The sequence below is a fragment of the Monodelphis domestica genome, chromosome 7 (assembly GCF_027887165.1).
Source record: "Monodelphis domestica isolate mMonDom1 chromosome 7, mMonDom1.pri, whole genome shotgun sequence".
NCBI lineage: Eukaryota > Metazoa > Chordata > Mammalia > Didelphimorphia > Didelphidae > Monodelphis > Monodelphis domestica.
In genome coordinates this window covers 189,795,731-189,817,257 of record NC_077233.1, presented here as the reverse complement: position 1 = coordinate 189,817,257, position 21,527 = coordinate 189,795,731, and the positions used below count along the sequence as shown (strand labels likewise).

General features: G+C 35.1%; 1 protein-coding gene across 3 annotated transcripts in view; it reads right to left on the bottom strand.

Moving 5' to 3' along the window:
• Positions 1-2,360: 2,360 nt before the first annotated feature.
• SMC2 (structural maintenance of chromosomes 2) overlaps positions 2,361-21,527 on the bottom strand; it is a 55,440-nt gene continuing 36,273 nt past the window's right edge. For all 3 annotated transcript variants that reach the window (XM_056806207.1, XM_056806205.1, XM_056806206.1), the window contains exons 20-26: positions 12,052-12,195; positions 10,788-10,982; positions 8,790-8,990; positions 7,540-7,656; positions 5,297-5,457; positions 3,714-3,861; positions 2,361-3,281 (exon numbers count right to left, since the gene is read on the bottom strand). In XM_056806207.1, the coding sequence (XP_056662185.1) occupies positions 3,105-3,281; positions 3,714-3,861; positions 5,297-5,457; positions 7,540-7,656; positions 8,790-8,990; positions 10,788-10,982; positions 12,052-12,195 (1,143 nt within the window). In that variant the 3' untranslated portion in view covers positions 2,361-3,104. The remainder of the gene's footprint in view (positions 3,282-3,713; positions 3,862-5,296; positions 5,458-7,539; positions 7,657-8,789; positions 8,991-10,787; positions 10,983-12,051; positions 12,196-21,527) is intronic.

The window sequence follows — 21,527 nt, the reverse complement described above, 5'->3', positions numbered from 1 at the left end:
ATTTAAAAAAATATATTGTAGGGGCAACTAGGTAGTTCAATGGATTGAATCAGGCTTAGAGATGGGAGGTCCTGGGTTCAAATTTGGCCTCAAACACATTCCAGCTCTATGACCCTGGACAAGTCACTTAACCACCCCCACTGCCTAGACCTTACCACCCTTCTGCCTTAAAATCAATACACAGTATTGGCTCTAAGACAGAAGAAGGTAAGACTTAAAAAATTTAAAAAAAAAAAAGCTAATGTGATGGTTTTCACATGAGGCACCATGGCAGAATAGCAGAAGGAAGTACAGAGCTCACACCAATCCTCTAATCCCCACCCAAGATCCAAGAAAAAAGGTTCAGTGTCATTTTCCCAGGTAGGCCTATGGAACCAGACAAAGAAGTCTCTGGACACTGGGAACAGGGTTTGTCCAAGCACACCCACACATTAAGAGGCTGTGCATCAGACCAGTGTAAGCTGGGATCCAAGACCAAGCAGAGGGGCCTAGAAACCCATGTAGGATGCAGAAGATGCCAACTGGCAACTTTGTCATCCATTATCCAGGCCTACATCACAAATCTAGGGCAGACTAAAGGGACCTGTGCCCTGAGCAGCTCCTGAGTGATATACCTAGCATGAACTAAGCAAAAACAAAAGCAAGCCATAGTGTAGGGCTCAGATTCCAAGAGCAGAACAGAATCTCGGTTCCAGCCTCTAACCTAGTCTTAAGCCTACAGAGGAATAACCAAGACAGGAATCAGACCAAAGGAAAGCTTGCAGTTCCCAAATTCTAAACCAGCAATGAGACAGAGATACATACAAATATATATATATCTATCTATCTATCTACATATATACACTCTCTCTATATATATATGTAAACATGTATAATACCTAAACATACACATATATCAGACACTATACACATCTATAATGGGTTTGGTTTTTTTTCATTCTCAATGAGAAAAGGGGAAGTGGAAGAGACAGGGAAGATTTTTGCTGATTGAAAAAATAATTTAATTTAAAAACAATAAAAAATTTAAAAGGCTAGAGTAACAGTTCATGCATCTTAGAATAAGGGCTATGTTAAGGGTGATTAGAAAGGTAGATAGGACATAACATATATTTCAAAGGTAGAATTGATAGGACATAACAATTAAAAGTAAAGGAAGAGGGAAGATGCTAGAGAAATTGGAGAAAAAAGTCAAACCTAAAATCCAGGGTCCTTTCACTTTTGTGAAAAGCCTTGCTAATCAAGGAAGGAGATAGTATGGAGTTATCTCTACCCAATTTTTCCATTAGAAACTGTTCACATAAAAGTCTGACTACTTCCTCTTTTGAGCAAATAAACCAGGGGCAGAAAAATTAATGTTTATAAATTTTGTTTTAGAATAAAGGGATTCTGTTTCCTCATGCAACCATACAAATTCATAATCTACATTTATGCAACCACTTTTAAAATTATGACTTCTGTGCTTAAAATCAAATTAATAACGTTTAACCTCTGAATTACACTGAATCAAGCTCAAAATAATATGAAAAAATAATTTTCTAAAAAAGACTAAAATAATTTTGTCCCAATATATCCTTTTTACAAACTAAAAATTTTATTTATGATCACAAAGTCAATTTGAATTTTTTTTCCTTGAACATACTATTCATCCTTTTCACTTATGCCTTCCCTTAATCTGCAGAGGGTATAATCTCTGGATCTTTATCCTACAACTGGTTGCAGTAGTTTTTCTTCTAGTTTCACCTGCCTAAGCAAATGAAACAGATGAATAAGCGGGATAGCAAATTTATCAGCTAATGAAATGATTAGTTGCCTACAGTGTTAAAAACTGGTTTTAAGGTGAGAAATCTAATCTTTTCCTCCAGGTAAGGAATTTCTGGAAGATCATAATAAAATGCAACTTTAGGGTTAATTCAGATTCTAACCCTAATTGCTAATTACAACTACAATCATTCTCCTCTGCCAAGTGCTGTACACATCTTCCTTTCCTACCTCCTTCTCCTTTGATTCTACTCTAGGACTTCTGGATAAAATGGCAAGTTATTAAATGTATTAAAAGATGTTCCCACTTAAAAAGAAAGCTGTTGAAAGATAATTTCTTTCTTTAATGAGTTTTCAAATCTTAATGTTTTTGACTAATTCTACAAAATATCTAATGTTTTGGGCTAATTCTATAATAAAGCCATTAACCAAGAAATCTTAAAAGGTTATAAAATTATAAATAACAGGCTAAAAAAGTAAATATGTTATTTCTTATTATAAAACAAATACTTTTTAAGATCACAAGAATAAGACTGACTCCTATAGGACAAGGACAATGCAAAATTCTATTCTTTCACACTTCAATTCTAAGAAAACCATACTTCCATGTTTAAATTGGTTTATTAACAAAATGAAAAACATTAAAAGTGACAAAAGCTGTACAATAAAAAAGGCTCTGTTTCCAATCTTCAGAAATCTGTTCTATTTTCCTCCTTGTTGTTTATAAAAATTATTTTACAGCAGTACATCCATTAGCAGCTTTTTTTCCCTATCATTATCTATGTTTTCTTTTTACTCTTTGATTCTGGTTTGCTCTTGGATTTAGCATCTATAAACTCAACATATCCTATAAACCTAAAAGAGAAAATCTTGGCTAAGAATATATTCACAAAAGTATACATACATGATATTAAAACACAATAATACACTTGGGTTTTCTTTTTTTAAAAAACAAAACTCAAGTCAAGTGATTAAAATATGAGCAAGTCATTGGCCTATTGAACTAGCAGAAGCCCCCTGCTCATTTACCAGATGAGCATATCAGAAATAGAAAAGTTTGCTTTAAAACACTGACACTTAAGTTATATAGTTCTATTTATAACACAAAAGTGCCACAGATGGATTCTTGGAATGCTCCACTTTTAAAATGTTCTAGAGAGCATCACAAATATAAAAATAAGGGTAAGTACAGACAAGAAATGGAACATGGATTTCCCTAGCTCCATACAAGCAAAAGTACACTTTAGACGAGACATTCAACTTCAAGTTCCAAGGTATTAACATTAAGAGTGAAAAGACAGAAAAGTAAGGGATGGATGAATGCACTTCAGGACATCCATATTACATCACTTAGGCACCCTGCTCTTGGATTTTATCTTGTCCCCTCTCTGCTGTGAAGACATGTTCTTTCCATTTTGACACTGAGTAAATCTGGCCACTGTGGAAACCCCATCCACAAATTTGGTCTTGAATAGAACATTTGCATTGTTGAACATCCCATCCTTCAAGGACACAACAATAAACTGAAAAAAAGAAAAAAGGCTTGAGAAACACTTCTGAATACATCTCTAAGAAGATCATGTCTATTATGTTCTACCCGAACTTTTTGTACAGATTTCAAAACCATTATACACTTCAGAATGAATGTTAAAAACATTTTTAAGGTGTGATCACGCCATCCCTGGGGCAACTGGGTGGTATAGTGAACAGAACAGTGGGCCTGGATTCAGGAAGACTCTAGGCCAGGTTAGGGGCAGAGAGTGGGGGAAAGAATTGCCAAAGAAGGGAAGAACCGAATCAGATCAGATATGAAGCAGGTCAAAGTTCTCAAGCAAATGTATAAAGGGATAAGGCCCTTGAAGGGCCCTTGCATTTCTGGCATGGATGAGATGAGGAAACTCTAAGTAAATTCCATAAACTTATTTATCAAAAGTCAGTGAATTTCAGTGTCTCACCTGTGAATGTGTGAAATGAGTACGAAGCATTTGTCCAATGTTCTGGGTGTGAGAAAGGTCAAGGGCTGCATCAACCTCATCCAGGATATAAATTGGAGCCGGTTTGAAGAGAAGCATGGATAATATTAAAGATAAAGCAACTAAAGACCTATTTTTAAAAGGAATAGAAGGAAAAAAGTTAAAATCTTATATTTCTTTTAAATTATTCAATTATTGAAACCAACATGCCTTTGTCCAAGAAACCATACAAATGGAAGAATTGGCTGGTGGCAGACATTATACAAAATAATAAAGGTGGAAAGTGGTAGCGATAAGATCTCTTGGAATATCAAATTTCAAAGTTTAATGATTATTAAAATACTTATTTCCCTCATTTTTGCATTTGGTTTGTATAAATTACCCTTTATTTTCTAGTCTGATTCAAAAGAAAGCTTTTTGGATTTAAATTTCATTTTTCATATCAACAGTGATCCTTAAAACCCTAGAATTTTAACTTGTCCCCTAAGAATTTTTTTTTCAATGTTCTCTAAGTCTTGAGAATAATATTACTCATTCCACAGTTTAGGACTGAGATGCTAAAGTCAAGTAGGATCTAGGGAAAGAACATGGTGCTTATTTTTTTAATAAAGATATCTTAATTATTTTACTTTGTTATATTTAATAATTTCAACAGAAGTTTTCCAAAATTATATGATCCAAATTTTTTCCCTCCTTTACATCTTTCCCCTTTCCTGGAGTTGGCAAGCAATTCAATCTGGGTTATAAATACCTTGCAAAACAATTTCCAAAGTCTTCATTTTTGTAAGAGAATAAGAAAAGGTGTTTTGAAAAGAAAACTGTGTGATAATCACCAAATCTCTCAGCTATCAACATTTTTCAAACATCTCTTTCTTTAGGCAAATTACTTATGCTCTATGTTGTCAAATATCTTTTGGATTTTATTTTAATTCAACAAGTACAATATGTCCTTTTTTCTAAGAGTTGAAAGTTACACATAGATACCACTAATTGTCTCATATTCCCTAACTTCCCTTTAGAACAGGAACTTTTGCCTCACTCATCTCTCACATGACTGAGACATAACTGTCTTAAAAAATAAGCTTCTTTAAATCATTCCTTCTCTTATTTTTTATCAAATGTGTTAATTTTAGCTAAGAAACTTAATTTATATTCAAAATTTAAGGAAAATAGGTAGGAACTAAAAATGTAACTTACAAACAAAAATTTTAGTAACATGTAACATCTATAGATGTAATATTCAAAAGAAAGAAATTATATTTGGATGTAAAGCTGTAATTACTCATTAGAAAAAAATTTTAAGAAGCAAAGAAAATGTTACTATAAATGGCTCAGTAAATCTTGGTATGTCAATATATAAAGTACATGGAAAAGAATTTGGAAGTAAACAGTGAATATACTTGTTATTACCTTCTAAGGTTCCTTTCAATTCTTTTCTTAAATCAAAATGTAAATAATTCAGATTTTACAGTTTTATTTGGGGCTTCATTCCATGTTGTTTGTGTTTGAATGTTAAATTTATAATGATAAAAATTATAAAAGAAGGGGGGAAAAAAAACTTTTACCTTTGACCTCCACTGAGTTCAGTTAGATTTTCTTTCCAGGTATTTCCCAAGGCAACTTTAAACTCCAGGCCATCCAAAACAGTCTGTCCCTCTGGTGGTGCAAGCATTGCATTAGCACCCGGCAGAAGAGTGGAGAAAATTGAACCAAAATCCTTATTCACCTTGATACAAGAACAGTAAAGTGTTTACCAAAAGGCTACCAATGATCACCATATACAGTAACAGTAATCATGCAGAACAAAACTCAGCAGCTACACTCTAGTCCAAATTAGTTCAGTGAAATCAAAAGGGTATGTTCCCACTTAAAGTATGGACAGTAAATGTCTTTTCTCTAGCACTGAATACTTGTCTTGTTAAAATAAAAAAATATTGGGGGCACTATGGGCTTGAGAGCCAGGCCTAGAGACAGGAGGTCCCCAAGATTAAAATTTGGCCTCAGACACTTCCTAGCTGTCTGACTCTGGGCAAGTCACATAACCCCCACTGCCTAGCCCATACTGCTCTTCTGCTTTAGAACTAACATACAGTATTGATTCTAAGATGGAAGGTAAGGATTTTTAAATAAATAAAAATTTTATGTAAAATATTAAAGCAAAATATAATTGGAGGGAGGGAAGTTGAGTTCAATTACCAATATTACTCTGAAACCACTCAGAAAATTATAAGATGGTAATGAATAAAATTTATTTCAAATAATAATGTTAATAAAAGCAAAAAACAAAACAAGATGTCCTTGTTTATTATTAGTCCTAAATTCATATCATAAAAAAAAATTAGGTAAACACATATGTAGGTACCCTAATGACAATGAAGATTATCTACATGGTATTTGCCTTGACAAACACATATTTCCAGGAATTCAATCATATAAATCTCTATATTGATGATTTTACAATGTAAAATTACACTTTAACTCCTAGTTCCATATTACTTATCATGGCTTCACAATCACAGGTTCTTTAAAAAAATATATTTAATTCTGCATATCAGAGTTTTTGCTATATTGTGGGATTTCACAGAAGAATAGCATACTGTACACAAAGGAAATGCAGTGCCACTACCAGTTGTGCAACTGTGTCAATGTGACATTGTACATGGCATACTATTGGCTGATGGAATGAAAGGCAATCAACCACAGCACTGTGTTCTGTATCCTGGTCGCTGATTGGCTCAATGTTTATAAGAGAGTGGGAAAGGTTAATAAGAATATGGAAAAGGTTTATAAGAGAGTGGGTAGGATTTCCAAAGCCCTAAAATAAATATAAACAATAAAATAAAAATAATACCGCTTCTTTGTGAATTTTCACCTATCACAGGGATCTCTGGAATGTAACTCCCACAATAAGTGAGGGATCATTATATATGTCAGAGAAGTGACTTGAACCCAAGACTTCTTGACTCCAAAGGCAGTTTTTTTCATATTCTATGCTACAGTGTTTTTCACATGGATGATAAGATTAAAAAAGTCAAAAGATCATTGAAAACATCTAGGCCAAACTCTTCATTTAACAATGAGAAAACTGAGGGCCAAGGAAGTGAAATAATTAAGACCACACTGCCACTAACTAGCTATACCTCCTTATTTCTAGGCCAATATTTTTTCTATATCACCATCTTACATACTCACCAAACTACCCTGGTATCTGATTCAGAGTTGTTCTTGGGCCCTATATGTGAAATTATAGCAAATTTCTTTACAGCTTTGCTGTACCTCTGAATTTCCCTATATTAACTGAAACCCTCCCAACATATCTCCCTTTCTCTCCCCCTCCCTAGAATCCTTTCATATTCACAGTCACAGAATTAAGTTCTGGCCCATTCAAAAAATATTAACAAAGAAGTCTAGACATCTCTTAGTCCTAATGAGCTGGGCAACTTCTCATTACTTATAAGAAAATTTGGCTACAAGTCTGTAGTTATGAGGAGGAGAAGGGAGGGAATGAGAATAGAAAAACTAATGTAGGAAGTAAAAAATAAATAGACAACTCATAAACTAAGAGTGGGGAAACAGTATAACTTGACTAGAGTTCAAGAATATACCATGGGAGTTAAGAGGGATATATTTATTCACCACCTGTCTAGGTCCAAAGAGATAGAGACACATATGAGAATATCTGAAGTTGTCATTATACAGTGTCAAACTAACAAATTATTACCATCATTGATCCCTTCTATTAGCATGAGCAGATGAGAATAATCTGTATCCTTTTCACATCTATATAATATAAACAGAATCAAAATACCTTTTCCCAAGCAATTTTTAGGGCTTGGTTTTTCTTCTGGTCAAGGTCTTCAATGGTTGCAAGAATTTTGGATTTGTCATTTTCTACAATTCTTTTCTTCTTCATCAAGTCATTATACTAACAGAAATATAAGCAATTAGTAAAGTACCAGTTAATATGGTTTGGTAGCATTGTAATATATTAAGTACTGTGGCATCTCACCATATTTACACATGCATCAAAAAATTACTGACTATAGGCTCTAGACAAGTAAGAATTTCCCTAACTTCCCAGCATGTATTTGAAATTTTAATCATTTACCAGATGCTATTTCCATTCCCAAACATGCTAACCTTCCTGAAGCTTTATTGAAAAAAAACAAAAACAAAGTTAGCAATGAAATGTGACCTATCAAGGAAGGATTATGCAATCCATATTATTTGATACTGTGTGTGTGTGTATTGTATTTGTGTGATTTGTTTATCCTTTTAGCTTAATCTAAATTTTTTCTACACTGCTTCTACTCTCAGATTCAGATTCTTTTTGGTATCAAGTTATTTTCCCCCTACTTTTTTCCCCAGCTTTAGCTTTTTCTTCTGAATAATATTCCCTCTTCAAATGAATGAGTACCCTCTCAGTAAGTTTCAGTGATACTTATCTTCTTATGTTAAAAGATTCACATTCACTTTGTTAGCTATACTTCCTATAACTGGTATAGCTGAGGGTTCTGAAAAACTGTTCAGCACCTGTTTCAAAACTCATGGAATTCAAGAGGATAAAATTTAAAACAAATCTTTAAAAAATGAAATATTTATTATATTCATCTTATTTCTCTAAGAAAAAAGATGAAAAATACATGAGTAGCTCTCATTTAAAAAAATTTATCTTTTACATTAACTGAAACAAAGATAATAAAAATAGCATAAACAAGGGAAGTTACTTATATCAGGACAGAAATCAAAAGAATGAATAGTTGAGTGCCATCACCTAGATTAAACCATGGATGCTTGTAAAGAATGTAAAGAAAGATGCTTGTAAAGAAACATGAAGGGCTGAAGGAAAAGAAGGGAGAAGGTAGGCGAGAAGAAAATAGTTCAGAAAGTGGCAATGTAAATATATTTTTTAAAAGGTAGGGGAAACAAGATATAGGGAGAAAAAGAATAAAATATAAAAGGCAGGCTTTCTTCTTATCCAGGAGCCATATGACACTCCCAGGCCACAGGTAGCTTTCCTTCTTTTAGTGACCAAATGTTAACATCAAACATAGTTACCCTCTCTTCAGCTTCTGTCAGCATGTTCATAGCTCTCATGTTGACATTCCTTCCCAGTTTCTCCTTCTTGTCTTCTAATTTTTGTAGCCTCTGACCTGCTTCCTTTGGATTGTTAGTATTAAAATCATAAGCAGTATCAGACTGACCAAAGAGGTGTTTCTCTGATTTTATCCATTCATAACTTTTCATCATTTTCGATACCTGGAAATATGCAAGGAGCCAAGCATTACTATAAAAGGATCTATAAATGGCAACTGATATCTTAAAAATCTGAGGACTCTTTATATTATAGAATTTAAGCAGCTGAAATGACTGTGCCCTCTGACCTAGAGATCCTATCCCTATATAGAAGAAAATATTTATTATCAAGCCTTTTTTGTAATTATAAAGAATTAGAAAAGTGAAGTAGCTGTTCATTAATTGGGTACACTAATCAATGTTCATAAATCATGGTACATAAATGTAATGGAATATTACTTTGACATAAACAATGAATATGATGAAAACACAAGAGTATGGAAAAACTGAGGCAAGATAAAATAAGGACTAAGAAAAGAACGTTTACGATGGCTCCATCAAAATAAATGGAAAGAACAACAAAACAATTGAAATAGGATCCTGAGAAACTATTATGACCAAACCTGGTCCCCCCCAAAATTTGACAAATGTAACTTCCTCCCTTCTTTGCAGAGAATACTGCGCATGCCAAATTTTTTCTCAATATATTGTTTAGTTTTGCTGAATTGTTTTTTTCTATTTTTTGTTATAAAGAATGGCTCATAGAGGAAAGATAAACTGACAAATGAAGATGATTTTAAAAAACAAATATATTAATAAAATGTATTTTAAAATATAAAATAATCTAGTAATAAGATTTTGAGGAAAATAGCAATCTAGATTTATTCTGGAAAGTGAATGCTTTCACATAACAGCAAGTTAAATAATTGTTAAGACTACTTTTAATAGAATGAGACTCTAAGCACAGTGCTTTATGGAATAAATCTAAATCAGCCTATGGAAATGTCACACAATTACTCATTTTTTAAAAATATAATCCACAGCATAATTAAAGTATTTTCTTGGGGAGGTAGATATAATGACAAAAGCAAAAAGAAAATGATCCAAAAAAAGTTTCTGAAGACCACTAATTGTGTACTTTGGCAAGTCACTTAAACTTAAATGGAAGTCTACACTTCCATTTCTTCAACTACTTTTTTTAAAAAGTACTTGGAAAAATTCTTAAGGTATTTTTAAGGTCTAAAATATACAAGACAAACACATCTAGGAAAAAAACGCAAAAATGTGCGGACCTGTGCTATTTTTCCCTCTACTCCTATTTACAGATAAGAATTGGACCTATGATTTCATTGATAGAGGAAAATAAGGAAATTTCCTCTAATAATGCAAAGTTACCTCTGTAACTTAAAAGTCTAAATGAGTCACCAAGGTCACTAAGAAATCAGTTGACTTGCCCAAGATCACAAAGCCAGTTTGAGTCAGAGGTGAGACTTGAACTCAGGTCTTCCTGGATGCTAGATCAATTCTCTACTAACTATAGTGCTGCTTCCCCAATTTAAAGTTATTATATAAAAATATATATGTGGTTACACACAAATTTTTAACAAAGGCAGCAAATATTCAAGTACTTAATATGTAAAAGTTATAAGGATATTTACAGGATATTCATCATGAATTAATCAGCATAAGACTCATACTATTGGCTAGTATTCCCTGATAAAGAGTTTTTTTATTAATTCAAAAATTAAAATATCAATGCTAAACCAAATGATTATACTTCTTATAGCAAAAACATGTTTTGAAAAAATATTTTACAATTTATTTTTAATTATTCAAGCAGTTGAGGGAGTATTTATAGCTCAGGTATAATAACTTCAGTAAAATGTGAAACTGAACTAAAACCTCAAATATAATCTAAAGAGAGCTTTAGGTGAAGTAAACCACCTGACTATCAAATGGTAAACAGGAATATTAACATACCTTTGAAGCAGCATCTTCAGCCTCCTGCTTATGTTTGTTGATGTTGTGATCTAGCTCTTTCATCTTAAGCTGGGAATTATTATTTTGTTCCTTGTGTTTCGCCACTTCTATACATTTATCTTTAATTATATTATCTTGAGTTGCAATCACTTCTTTTTGTTTGGTCAGTTCTTCTTGGGCTTTCTTCACCGATTCCTGTCAAACAAGATTTGCTAAAACAAACCGTTGACTTTTCAAATCCGGGTTAAAAAAAAACAAACAAAAAGATGGCCAGGAAATAAAATATCACTGTAAAAATTCCAGAAGTGAAGATATACTTCTAGCATCTTGCTATTTTCTAAACAATTAAACTCATACTTAGAGCTTATCTGGAAGATAGTTGGGTTTTTTTGATCCAGATTTTTTTATTTGTTCATAATTTAAATATGAATAAAAATAACTGCACAAAGTAAATGATAACACAGAACAAAATGATATATCAACTTTAATCTTTGATATCCACTGACCAAACCTATTTAAGGGTATTTCTTTTTTGTCTGAATAAAACAACTTTTCCAAAGTAGGTCTTAAATTTGTTCTCAGTTTTAGAGTGACATATGGACTTTGTTTCAAATAATAAATTAACATGGTGTGCTTTTTTTTTCAATTATCCATGGCTGGTGAAGGATATTAAGCAAATGGTATAGACACCTAAACTTATTTATTTTAAGAACAAAAATCCGAAATTTTCATCAAAGACTGAGTGACAGTGAAGAAATTAAGGCTAGCCATAAGACAGGAACTGATAATTACATCTAAGCCAACTTGAACCATTCTAATGTCACTTCATGAACAACTATTACACTATTATTAGTCTTTACAACTTCTCCAATTCAATCACTAATACTCTTTATACTTTCCAGCCAATCCAAATTAATCCCCATTCCCTAACTTGGTCCTGCCCATCCATATTCTAGAGTTGTTAACATCATTTGCTATTCCCCACCTCCATTTCTACCTGATGAAATCCTAGTCTTCCTTAAAGGCTCAACTCAAATGCTACTTCTCTTATTATCTCTCACTCTTCAGGAAAGAAATGATGACACTGGATTTGTGCTTCTTATATTCTACTATGTTATTTATTATATTTTATCATGCCAATCCTACTAAATTAAAAACTCTTTAAGGATAGGTACCTTGTCTGACCCATTTTTTAATTTCTTCTCATAACTAGCAAAATACTTCAGAGTAAGACCTTAATGTTTGCTAAATGAATCAAGCATACCTTATTCTTAGCCACCTCAGATGCCATGATACCAATTTGTTCTTCATAGGACTTGATGGCTTCATTTACAGCCTCAAACTGTTGTTTATAGGTACCCTGCTCTCTCTTGAGTTCTTCTAGCTCCAGACTGATAGCTTCAACTTCCTATAAAAGAAGATTGTATATGGATTTAGAGGAATTGATGGTACCTTAAGTATAATATAAAAATCATCATGACCCTTATGTATATATCATTCACACTAGTTACTAATTCATGGCAAAACATTGTGTCAGTGTAATTAAGTGAATGTTTCTCTGAAGAGACTAATGAGATCAGAAAATGAATTAGGGATTAATGTTTTTCTATACTAAAAATGAAACATATTTAAATGATTTCCTTTATTCTCTCAACAATTCTGCAAGAAAACTGAAAGAAAGATACTGTGTCTTTCTACTTTACAAATAAACCAAGATATATGCAACGGAACTAAATTATTTACCATGATAATACATAACCTGTAAAAAAAAGGCAGTATTTAAGATCACATTTTTCTACTTTTTCAAGAACCATTTATCTAGTACATAATATTTGTGCTTCAGTTTAATGTACAAAATCTAGGTATGTAGTAAAGATGCAATCAGAACATTAGTTATATAGGTAGAAAAAAGGAATAAAGTTATATTGATGACAAAAAATTCAAGTTGGATAAGAACAAGAGTAGTATGAACAAGGAAACAATATAAATATATTACATTATCATTTATGGAGATGGAAAACAGTAAAGATAGTGACTAAAGAGATAAAAGGCTAGAGAAAAAAACCCACTGAATTTAGAGTCAAAGAAATAGTTTTAACCTGAGAAATGCCACTTATTGCCTATGTGACCTTGAGCTTAATCTAGTGATGGCAAACTTATGGTATGGGTGCCAAAGATGTCATGCAGAATACTTTCTGTGGGCACTTGGCCACCCACACACATTCACTTCATTCCTAAAAAGGCAGAGGGACTCAGGCGGAACTGCTCCCCTCACACTCTGCAACATGCCTGATGACATTTTTTCACATCACCTCTACCCAGCAGCCCCATGGGAGTGCTTCCTTCTTCCCCTGTGTGGGGTAAGGCAGGAGCATGGCACTTGGTCTCTGGGGGTGGGATGGGGTCAGGGCCTGGCACTCTATCTGTAAAAGACTCACCATTCCAGAGCTAGTCCCTTAATCTCCCTGGAACTGATTCCATATCCACAAAATAAGGTTAAACTAAATGTCTCTTCCAATTTTATATCTATCTTATTACTCTCCACCAATTTATTGGAGAAATTTAACCAGCATAAAGCAGTCATAACAGGGTCAGGAGAATACCCAAACTGCCTCTGTTAGCAAAATTTGATCCCTTGGTCACATAAAGGGTCATGGGCCAAAAATATCACCAAATTGAAGGACGTACCCATTTCCAAAACATCACCAAAGAGAAAAGTGAAAGATCCCAAGATGGATCCCCTACACAATGAAGAAAAAGCAAGTGGAATAAGTCTGGAGAAGAAAATTTTAATCTAGACAGCAGCATGAGAAAGTATGGAAAAACCACATTTAAAAATCCACACTGTAATGATCTTGCCTTTGGAAGACAGAAAGTGGAAGAAGTCCTTTGTCCTTCCCCTCCCTCATTCCTTCCCTCCCTCCCTCCCTTGGTATCCCAGGTCAAAATTGAGGAAGACAGACTTGAGCTTATGAATCTTTGAATCTCTTAAACTTTTAAAAAGAGAGTCAAGATGGCAGCGTAGAAGCAGCAAAAGTTCAGACCTCTGAGTACCCTTCCTTACCAATTACAAACTAAATGCTCCTAGGGGATTGAAAATCAAACCTAGCATCAAGACAGAGACGAGGAACCCTCCTGCTGGACTCAATTCAAAAGGTACGCCCCCCCCCAAAAAAGCCAGAATTCGAGAACACTCGGTTTTAAGGGGAAGGAAGAAGGAAGGTCCCAGGACCCCTCCCCCGCCACCTAGAGAACTAAGCCTCCAGTGGCAGCGGGAACCTCTGGGCAAGCAAAGGCATTGGTCTGGAGGGTGTACTTTGTGGGCAGGGTTGTGCCAGACTCAGAGTGTCAAACACAGGTGATGGGGAAGGAGCAGGAGAGGGAGCGCAGAACAGGCAGCCTGGTCACAGAGGCGGAGACCCTCCATATTGCTCCAGCCTTCCAGGAGGTTTTGGCCTCTGAGCATATCCAGCCCAACCCAGCTGAATGTAATGATATCAAGTCTTCATAGATCAGGGAAGTCCAAGCACCAACACCCCTCCCCCACAGACTGAACTTTAATCCAATCAAAAGCCTCCAGAGGACAGGGAAGCTCAAACTCCAACACCATCCCCCACAGACTGCACCTAGAGAACTCCTGGAAAAGCTCCAAGAGGGGAGACTGTCAGAAAACCCCAAAACCAAAAAAAATGATAGGAGCAAGAGCACAGACAAACACGGGGAATAAAGAAGGGGTAAATATGAGCAAACAACAGAAAAAGAAAAAAATTACAATCGACAGCTTCTATACAGGCAATGAACAAAGAGCAAACGGAACAGAGGAGGAGGAATCATCAAAAAATGAATAAAAAATCCCAGCAAATTGGATTCAGGCTTTGGAAGAACTCAAAATGAAATTCAAAACACAATTAAGAGAGACTGAACACAACTGGGAAAAGAACTTAAAAAGCAAGATGAGTCATCTGGAAACAGAAAACAGTGTCTTGAAAGTCAAAATTAATCAGCTTGAAAATGAGGCAAAGGAGATGAAAGATGACACAAAGAAAATGAAAGATTAGGCAAAGAAGATGAAAGATGACCTCCAAAGAAAATCAGACCAGAAGGAGAAGGATGACCAAAAATCCAGGGATGAAATCCAGTCTTTAAGAAACAGAATATAACAACTAGAATTAAGTGACCTCACAAGGCAGCAGGACACTATAAAACAAAACCAAAGAATAAAAATATTGAGGAAAATATGAAGCATCTCATTCACAAAACAGAAGATTTAGAAAATTGTTCGAGGAGAGACAATTTAAGAATCATTGGTCTACCAAAAGACCATGACAAAAGAAAAAGTCTGGACATAATACTACAAGAAATTATTAAAGAAAACTGCCCCGATATTCTAGAACAAGAGGGAAAAGTGGAGATTGAAAGAATCCACAGATCACCTCCTGTACTTAATCCCCAACTGACAACACCCAGGAATGTTATAGCCAAATTCAAGAGCTATCAGATGTTACAGACAAAAGAGTGGTTGGCATAAAATGTGACCACGGAAATATGGTTTCAAGACTTTGAATTTTTTAAACTGTAAAGATACTTTTTTGTGTTTTGATTTTATATTAAAATAAAGTGGTTGACATGAGGAAAATTCCTAAATATGAAATACCCAAGTCAGCTGGGTCTTTATGGAGATTTTAATTAATACAAATTAAGGAATTAATGAAAGGGAGAAAGAGGAAATAATGAGAAAAAGGCTAGGACAGCCTAGGCTTAAGCCTTAAGAGAGAGATCAATCAGTCTTTAATCCACTCACCACAAGATTTGTCCCAAGCAAGATTCTAGTGTTCAGAGAGACCCTCCAGTTTAGCTTCTCAGCTCCCCTAAGTTCAGCTACCGAGCCCTCCAATTCAGCTTTGGCAAGCTGACTCCCTTCAGAGGCCTTTCTGACCTCCTTTTAAAGAGAATTTTCTCCTATGTTACCTCCCCTAAGTTCTCACATCTACCAATCACAGTAGACGTTTTCACAGGACTGACCATTCTTAATTCACATCTTCTTTAGTTCTCAACTTCTCTGGGTAGACTAAAACTTCTGAGTAAGTTCACACCTCTTTGCCCCTTGCAAGTTTGCAAGTTGCTTGACCTTTTAGTGATTAATTTGACCTTCATAGGTACTTAGCACCTTTCTGTATTAGATCTAAAAATAGACTTAGCTTAAGGGCTTTTGCCTCACTATGAGTATGAGTTAAGTACTTTTTCATTGTTCACTAAGGAGTTTACAACTTTATCTTCCCCTAAAGTATGCTTAAGTATGGGTGGAGTAAGGTTAGAGTTCCCACATTCCTGATCAAGTACCTTCATTGTTTAAAATGGGGAATGGTCTTAACTAAGTGTTCTAAGGTAAAGTCTGAGAATTTTTAACATTCACAAGTCTGAGAAATTTTAAGATTCACACAGACCAAAGAAAAGATATTACAAGCTGCCAAGAAGAAGTCATTCAAATACCATGGAACCACAGTGAGGATAACACAGGATCTGGCTGCATCTACACTGAAGGACTGAAAGGCATGGAATATGATATTCCGGAAAGCAAGGGAACTAGGTCTACAACCAAGAATCAACTACCCAGCAAAACTGACTATATATTCTTACAGGGAAAAGTATGGTCATTCAACAAAATAGAATTCCAAGAATTTATTAAGAAAACACCCGACCTGAACAGAAAATTTGATGCCCAAGCACAGAACTCAAGAGAAACATTTTTTTTGTTTTGTTTTAATTCAAGCCTTGACGAATCAATTACCTTTAACACAGAAAAAAATACAATCTGAGGTATTGTGACAGTCTGCATCCTATAATTTTGAACACAGACAACCCTGGGTTTCTGTGTGCAACAATCAGTGTTCTGTACCATCGTATGCTGGGTATACATTGCCCCTGAGAAAATCATCAAGGTTGCTGCTATCTTTCTTCCTCATTCTCCAATATTTAGGTATGGTTCTGATGGGAACCACTTTTGAGGCACAGGTTAGTCAAATAAGAGCTCATGAGGTCTTCTGGTGAGAGAAGCAGTCAGCTCTAGAAGGTTCCCTGAGGAAAAAAAAAAAGCCCAAAGCCAACTGGTCCTCAGCCATATATCCAATTGGTCCTAAAAGCCATAGATCAAACTGGTCCTAAGGGCAAGGTAAGTAGTCATCCCCTAGATTGCATAAGTAACCTCTGAGCTCACTCCCTGTAAGGAAACTTCAGCAGAATGCAGTATGGAGGTAGATTTATGAAATCCCTAGTTAGGGACTGTTATCTATGGGTTGCTACACTAACAAAAACATACTCTGGAGGACCAGGCAGAATTTGTAATAGATGAATGCTAGAGAAGTAGGGAAGTGACGACAGGAAAGAAATTCATAAAATGTGGAGAGTTGTTTTGACTCCATGAGAAGGCAATTAAAAAGAGGGAAAAAAGAAAAACAAAACAAGAAAAAAAACAAAACTTTTTTTAAGAGACTCAATAAGTTAAAATGATATGTATCCCTATATGAAAAGAGGTCATTGGTAACTCTTAAAAATTGTTATTATCACCTGGGCAGCTAGAAGAATTACACTTAGAGGGAACAGTGACAAACTGTATAGGATGGAATGACAAGGCATAAATAGGTATATAGATATATGTAAGCATAAATACATTTACAAACAGAGCTAAAAAAAGAGGTTAATACTAAAAGAAATGGGAAAAGAAACAAAAGGGGGTAAATTTATATTTCACAAAGAAGCTCATGGCAGGAGGGGGAGAACATCAATACACTGGAAGGGTAAAGAGGTTGGAGATAGGAAATACTCAACTCTTACATGCTTTGAAATTGACCCAAAGAGGGAAGAACAATCCAATCCATTGGGGCAGAAAATAGATTTGCGCCCAATAGGGGAGTAGAACGGTAACAAACAGACTGGTGGGGAGGGAAGCAGTACAAGGGAGGAAGATGGGGGTGGGGGGGTGTTTTTAAAAAGACTGCAAAGAAAATAAGGGGGGAATAAGAAGGGAGGGGGGTAGAAAGGGAAGTAAAATAAGGGTGGGAACTAGGGGGACTGACTAAAAACAAACATTGGTGTAGAAGGAAATAGTGAAAGAAGAAAAGGCAGGACTAGGAGCAGAAACCCAAATGCTGGGAATACACAGCTGGTAATCATAACTCTGAATGTGAATGGAATGAACTCGCCCATAAAACACAAGTGAATAGCAGAGTGGATTAGAATCCAAAACCCTACCATATTCTGTCTACAAGTAACTCACATGAGGAAGGTAGATACGCATAGGGTGAAAGTAAGAGGATGGAGCCAAATCTATTGGGCATCAACTGATAAAAAGAAGGCAGGAGTCGCAATCATGATATCTGACAAAGCCAAAGTAAAAATAAATCTAGTTAATAGAGATATGGAAGGTAATTACATCCTGATAAAAGGCAGTATAGACAATGAGGAAATATCAGTATTCAACATGTATGCACCAAATGGCATAGCATACAAATTTCTAAAGGCAAAACTAGTGGAGCTCAAGGATGAAATAGATAGAAAAACTATACTAGTGGGAGACCTGAACCTTCCTCTATCCGAATTAGATAAATCAAACCAAGAAATAAATAAGAAAAAGGTAAGAGAAATGAATGAAATCTTAGAAAAATTAGAGTTAGTAGATATGTGGAGAAAAATAAATAGGGACAAAAAGGAATATACCTTCTTTTCAGCAGCACATGGTATATTTACAAAAATGACCATGTATTAGGGCATAAAAACATTGCAAACAAGTGCAAAAGAACAGAAATAATAAGTGCAACCTTCTCAGATCACAATGCAATGAAAATAATAATTAGTAAGGGTACATGAAGAGCCAAATAAAAAATTAATTGGAAATTAAACAATACGATTCTCCAAAACCAGTTAAAGAACAAATCATAGCAACAATTAATAATTTCATTGAAGAAAATGACAATGATGAGACATCCTTCCAAAACCTATGGGATGCAGCCAAAGCAGTACTCAAGGGGAAACTGCTTGAATCCATGGGTTGAAGAGATATGGTTGGGGATGTAGACTCAAAATGAACATCCTAGTGCAAACATCAACAACATGGAAATAGATTCTGATCAAGGACAGAAGTAATACCCAATGAAATTGTGCATCTGCTGCAGGAAGAGTGGGTGGAGGGGAGGGAGGGAAATAATGTGATTATTGTAACCAAGGAATAATGTTTTAAATTGACTTAAATAAACTAATTCAAATGGGGAAAATAAAAAAAAGAAACAATCAATGGTAAAGTAAACCTCTGCTCTAGACATAGCAGAAAGAGACAAATTTGATCTGTCAAATATTTCCTTCTCTTATCCCTTGACAGCTGCAAGGGAGGCCGGGAAGAAATCAAGACAGAAACAGGGATAATTTGATCCTACAAACGGATGTTCCTCTAGGTTTCAGAGCATATTATGTCAACTGTAAGAATTTCATCTGTATTGTACTCATGAAATGACCCTCATTTGTTATATTCTTAAACCTTGGTATTCAAAAGAAAATTTTTATCTCACCCTCATTCCATGAGAAGATGGCAACTTAGGGCAAAAACCTTACCCCAAACACTTATTACAGATTTAATTAGGAAATAAAGCTACATAGCAGACCAGCATATTGCCCAATAACAGAGCATTAACAGAAATAAAAGAGATTTGATTTATAGTAAGGAAAAAGTTGATATTTTGCTTGGTATATGGAACAGAGAACTGGGCACTTTTGGAATTGAGCTAATAATAGTAGCTCTCTCGACTGTGATAGATGTTTGTCATAAAAGCAAAAGGATCTTGAATCTCAATGGCAGCTATAGTAAGCATAACCATCCAACTGAGGCTATGCAAAAAGCTCAGAGGAAAGAACCACAATCTTAGCAACAGTAGGATGGGACCCTCTGATTTAAGGCTATGAACCCTGAGCAAGGGCTATGAACAACCTCAGCTCTTGAGCTGAAGCCACTGAGACACACACACTAACTTTTCTTCACCTGCCTATGACAAATCACTATGGTCAGCATGCACAGAGTACTCTGAGATGCACTCTGAAAAGGCTCTGATGAAAAATAAAATTTTAAAAGTTCTGTTTCCAAGCAAATAAAAGCAAGCAAAGTAGAGTTTAACTTTCTAGCCTTACACAAATCATACACTTACTTACTTTGTCTTCTTTTTAAAATAAAAAGAGAGGAATTGACAGGGCCTCTAAGTTATAGGGCCTCTAAGTAAAGGATTCATACATAGTACATTGAACAGGCTCTAAGTGACCTAGGGATGAACTGAGAGATGTCTTGTGTATTATATCCCTAAAAACTCTAGCAGAAGAGACATCATTCACATGTGATACCCAGTGGAATCGCGCATCGGCTATGGGAGGGGTGGTGGGAGGGAAGGGGGTAAAAGAAAATGATTTTTGTATCCAATGAATAATGTTTGAAATTGACTAAATAAAAATAATGTTTAAAAGTAAAAAAAAAAGAAGAGACGCCATTTCATAGATGTCTTCATGTATCTTATGGATACCCCTGAATCTTCTCATCACTGTACAGATTGTACCCAATAGATTAGTATCTTGACAGGATGCAAAGACTCTCTGTGATTGGCCTTTACTATGAAAACATTGCATGTAACCACGTGAATGGATATGTTTGGGTAGCAATCCAGCTGTCTACAAATATCATCACTCACCTCCCTCAATAAACCTGCCATTGGTATCATTTGATTGCCATCAGCCCACCTGAGTTTGTCTGCATTCTTACCTCTGGGGACCGTGGTCCCCAGGTGGTCCCTGACAATTAGGGGAAAAAAACTTTTTTTTTTAAAATTAACAGTAGGCAGTCCAACAGCTGACCCCTTTTCTGACAATGTGGCCAATCTATCATTTTTTCTGATCTTGCCTTTCAATGATAATATCATTTATGACAATTCTTCCAAGCTCCTTATTTCACATCCAATTCATACATATTCCTAAGTAATATCTACTCCTTACAATTCAACCCTTCTTTACTCATCTTTATCTTTAAAATTTTCTTGACTCCCCATTACTATTATTATATCCTTGAAGGCCCAACTCATCACATATCTCAGTCATGAAGGCATACCAAATCACCGATGCTAAAGGAGTTCACCTACTTTAAAGGTCACAACATTCACTGTACACAACACTTTGAAACTAATCATATTCTGCCATTTGACATCATGACTGCTTGCTCATCATCTTTCCTTTGAACTAGCATTGTTGTATCTTTTCTGGTCAGAAGGTAAGATTCCAGAAGGCAGGTTCTAGGGCACAGATATCTTCCCAACTCCCAAAGCATCAAGCCCAATGCCTTGAGCATGAATGTATTCAACAAATATAATTTACTGCTTGATTCTCTAGCATAATCAAATGAGTTCAACTCCTATCATCTAAACCATGGCCTATTCCTGAACAAGTTGCTAACACGGATAGTTTTGTTTCCTATAATACTAGCAAAACACTTTCAGCATGCAAGCTTTATGTATAATTACATAGTGTGTACTATCATGTAACTTTCAGGAGACATCCACTTAGATTTAGCATGTTAATAGAAAGTAAGGAATAAGAAATACTCAAAATTGAAACAAATCTATCTATCCTCTACTTTCCACCCTGTCCACCATCTTTCCACCCACAACCACTCTTCCCTTCCATCTTAGAATTAAAACCATGCATTTCTTCCAAGGCAGA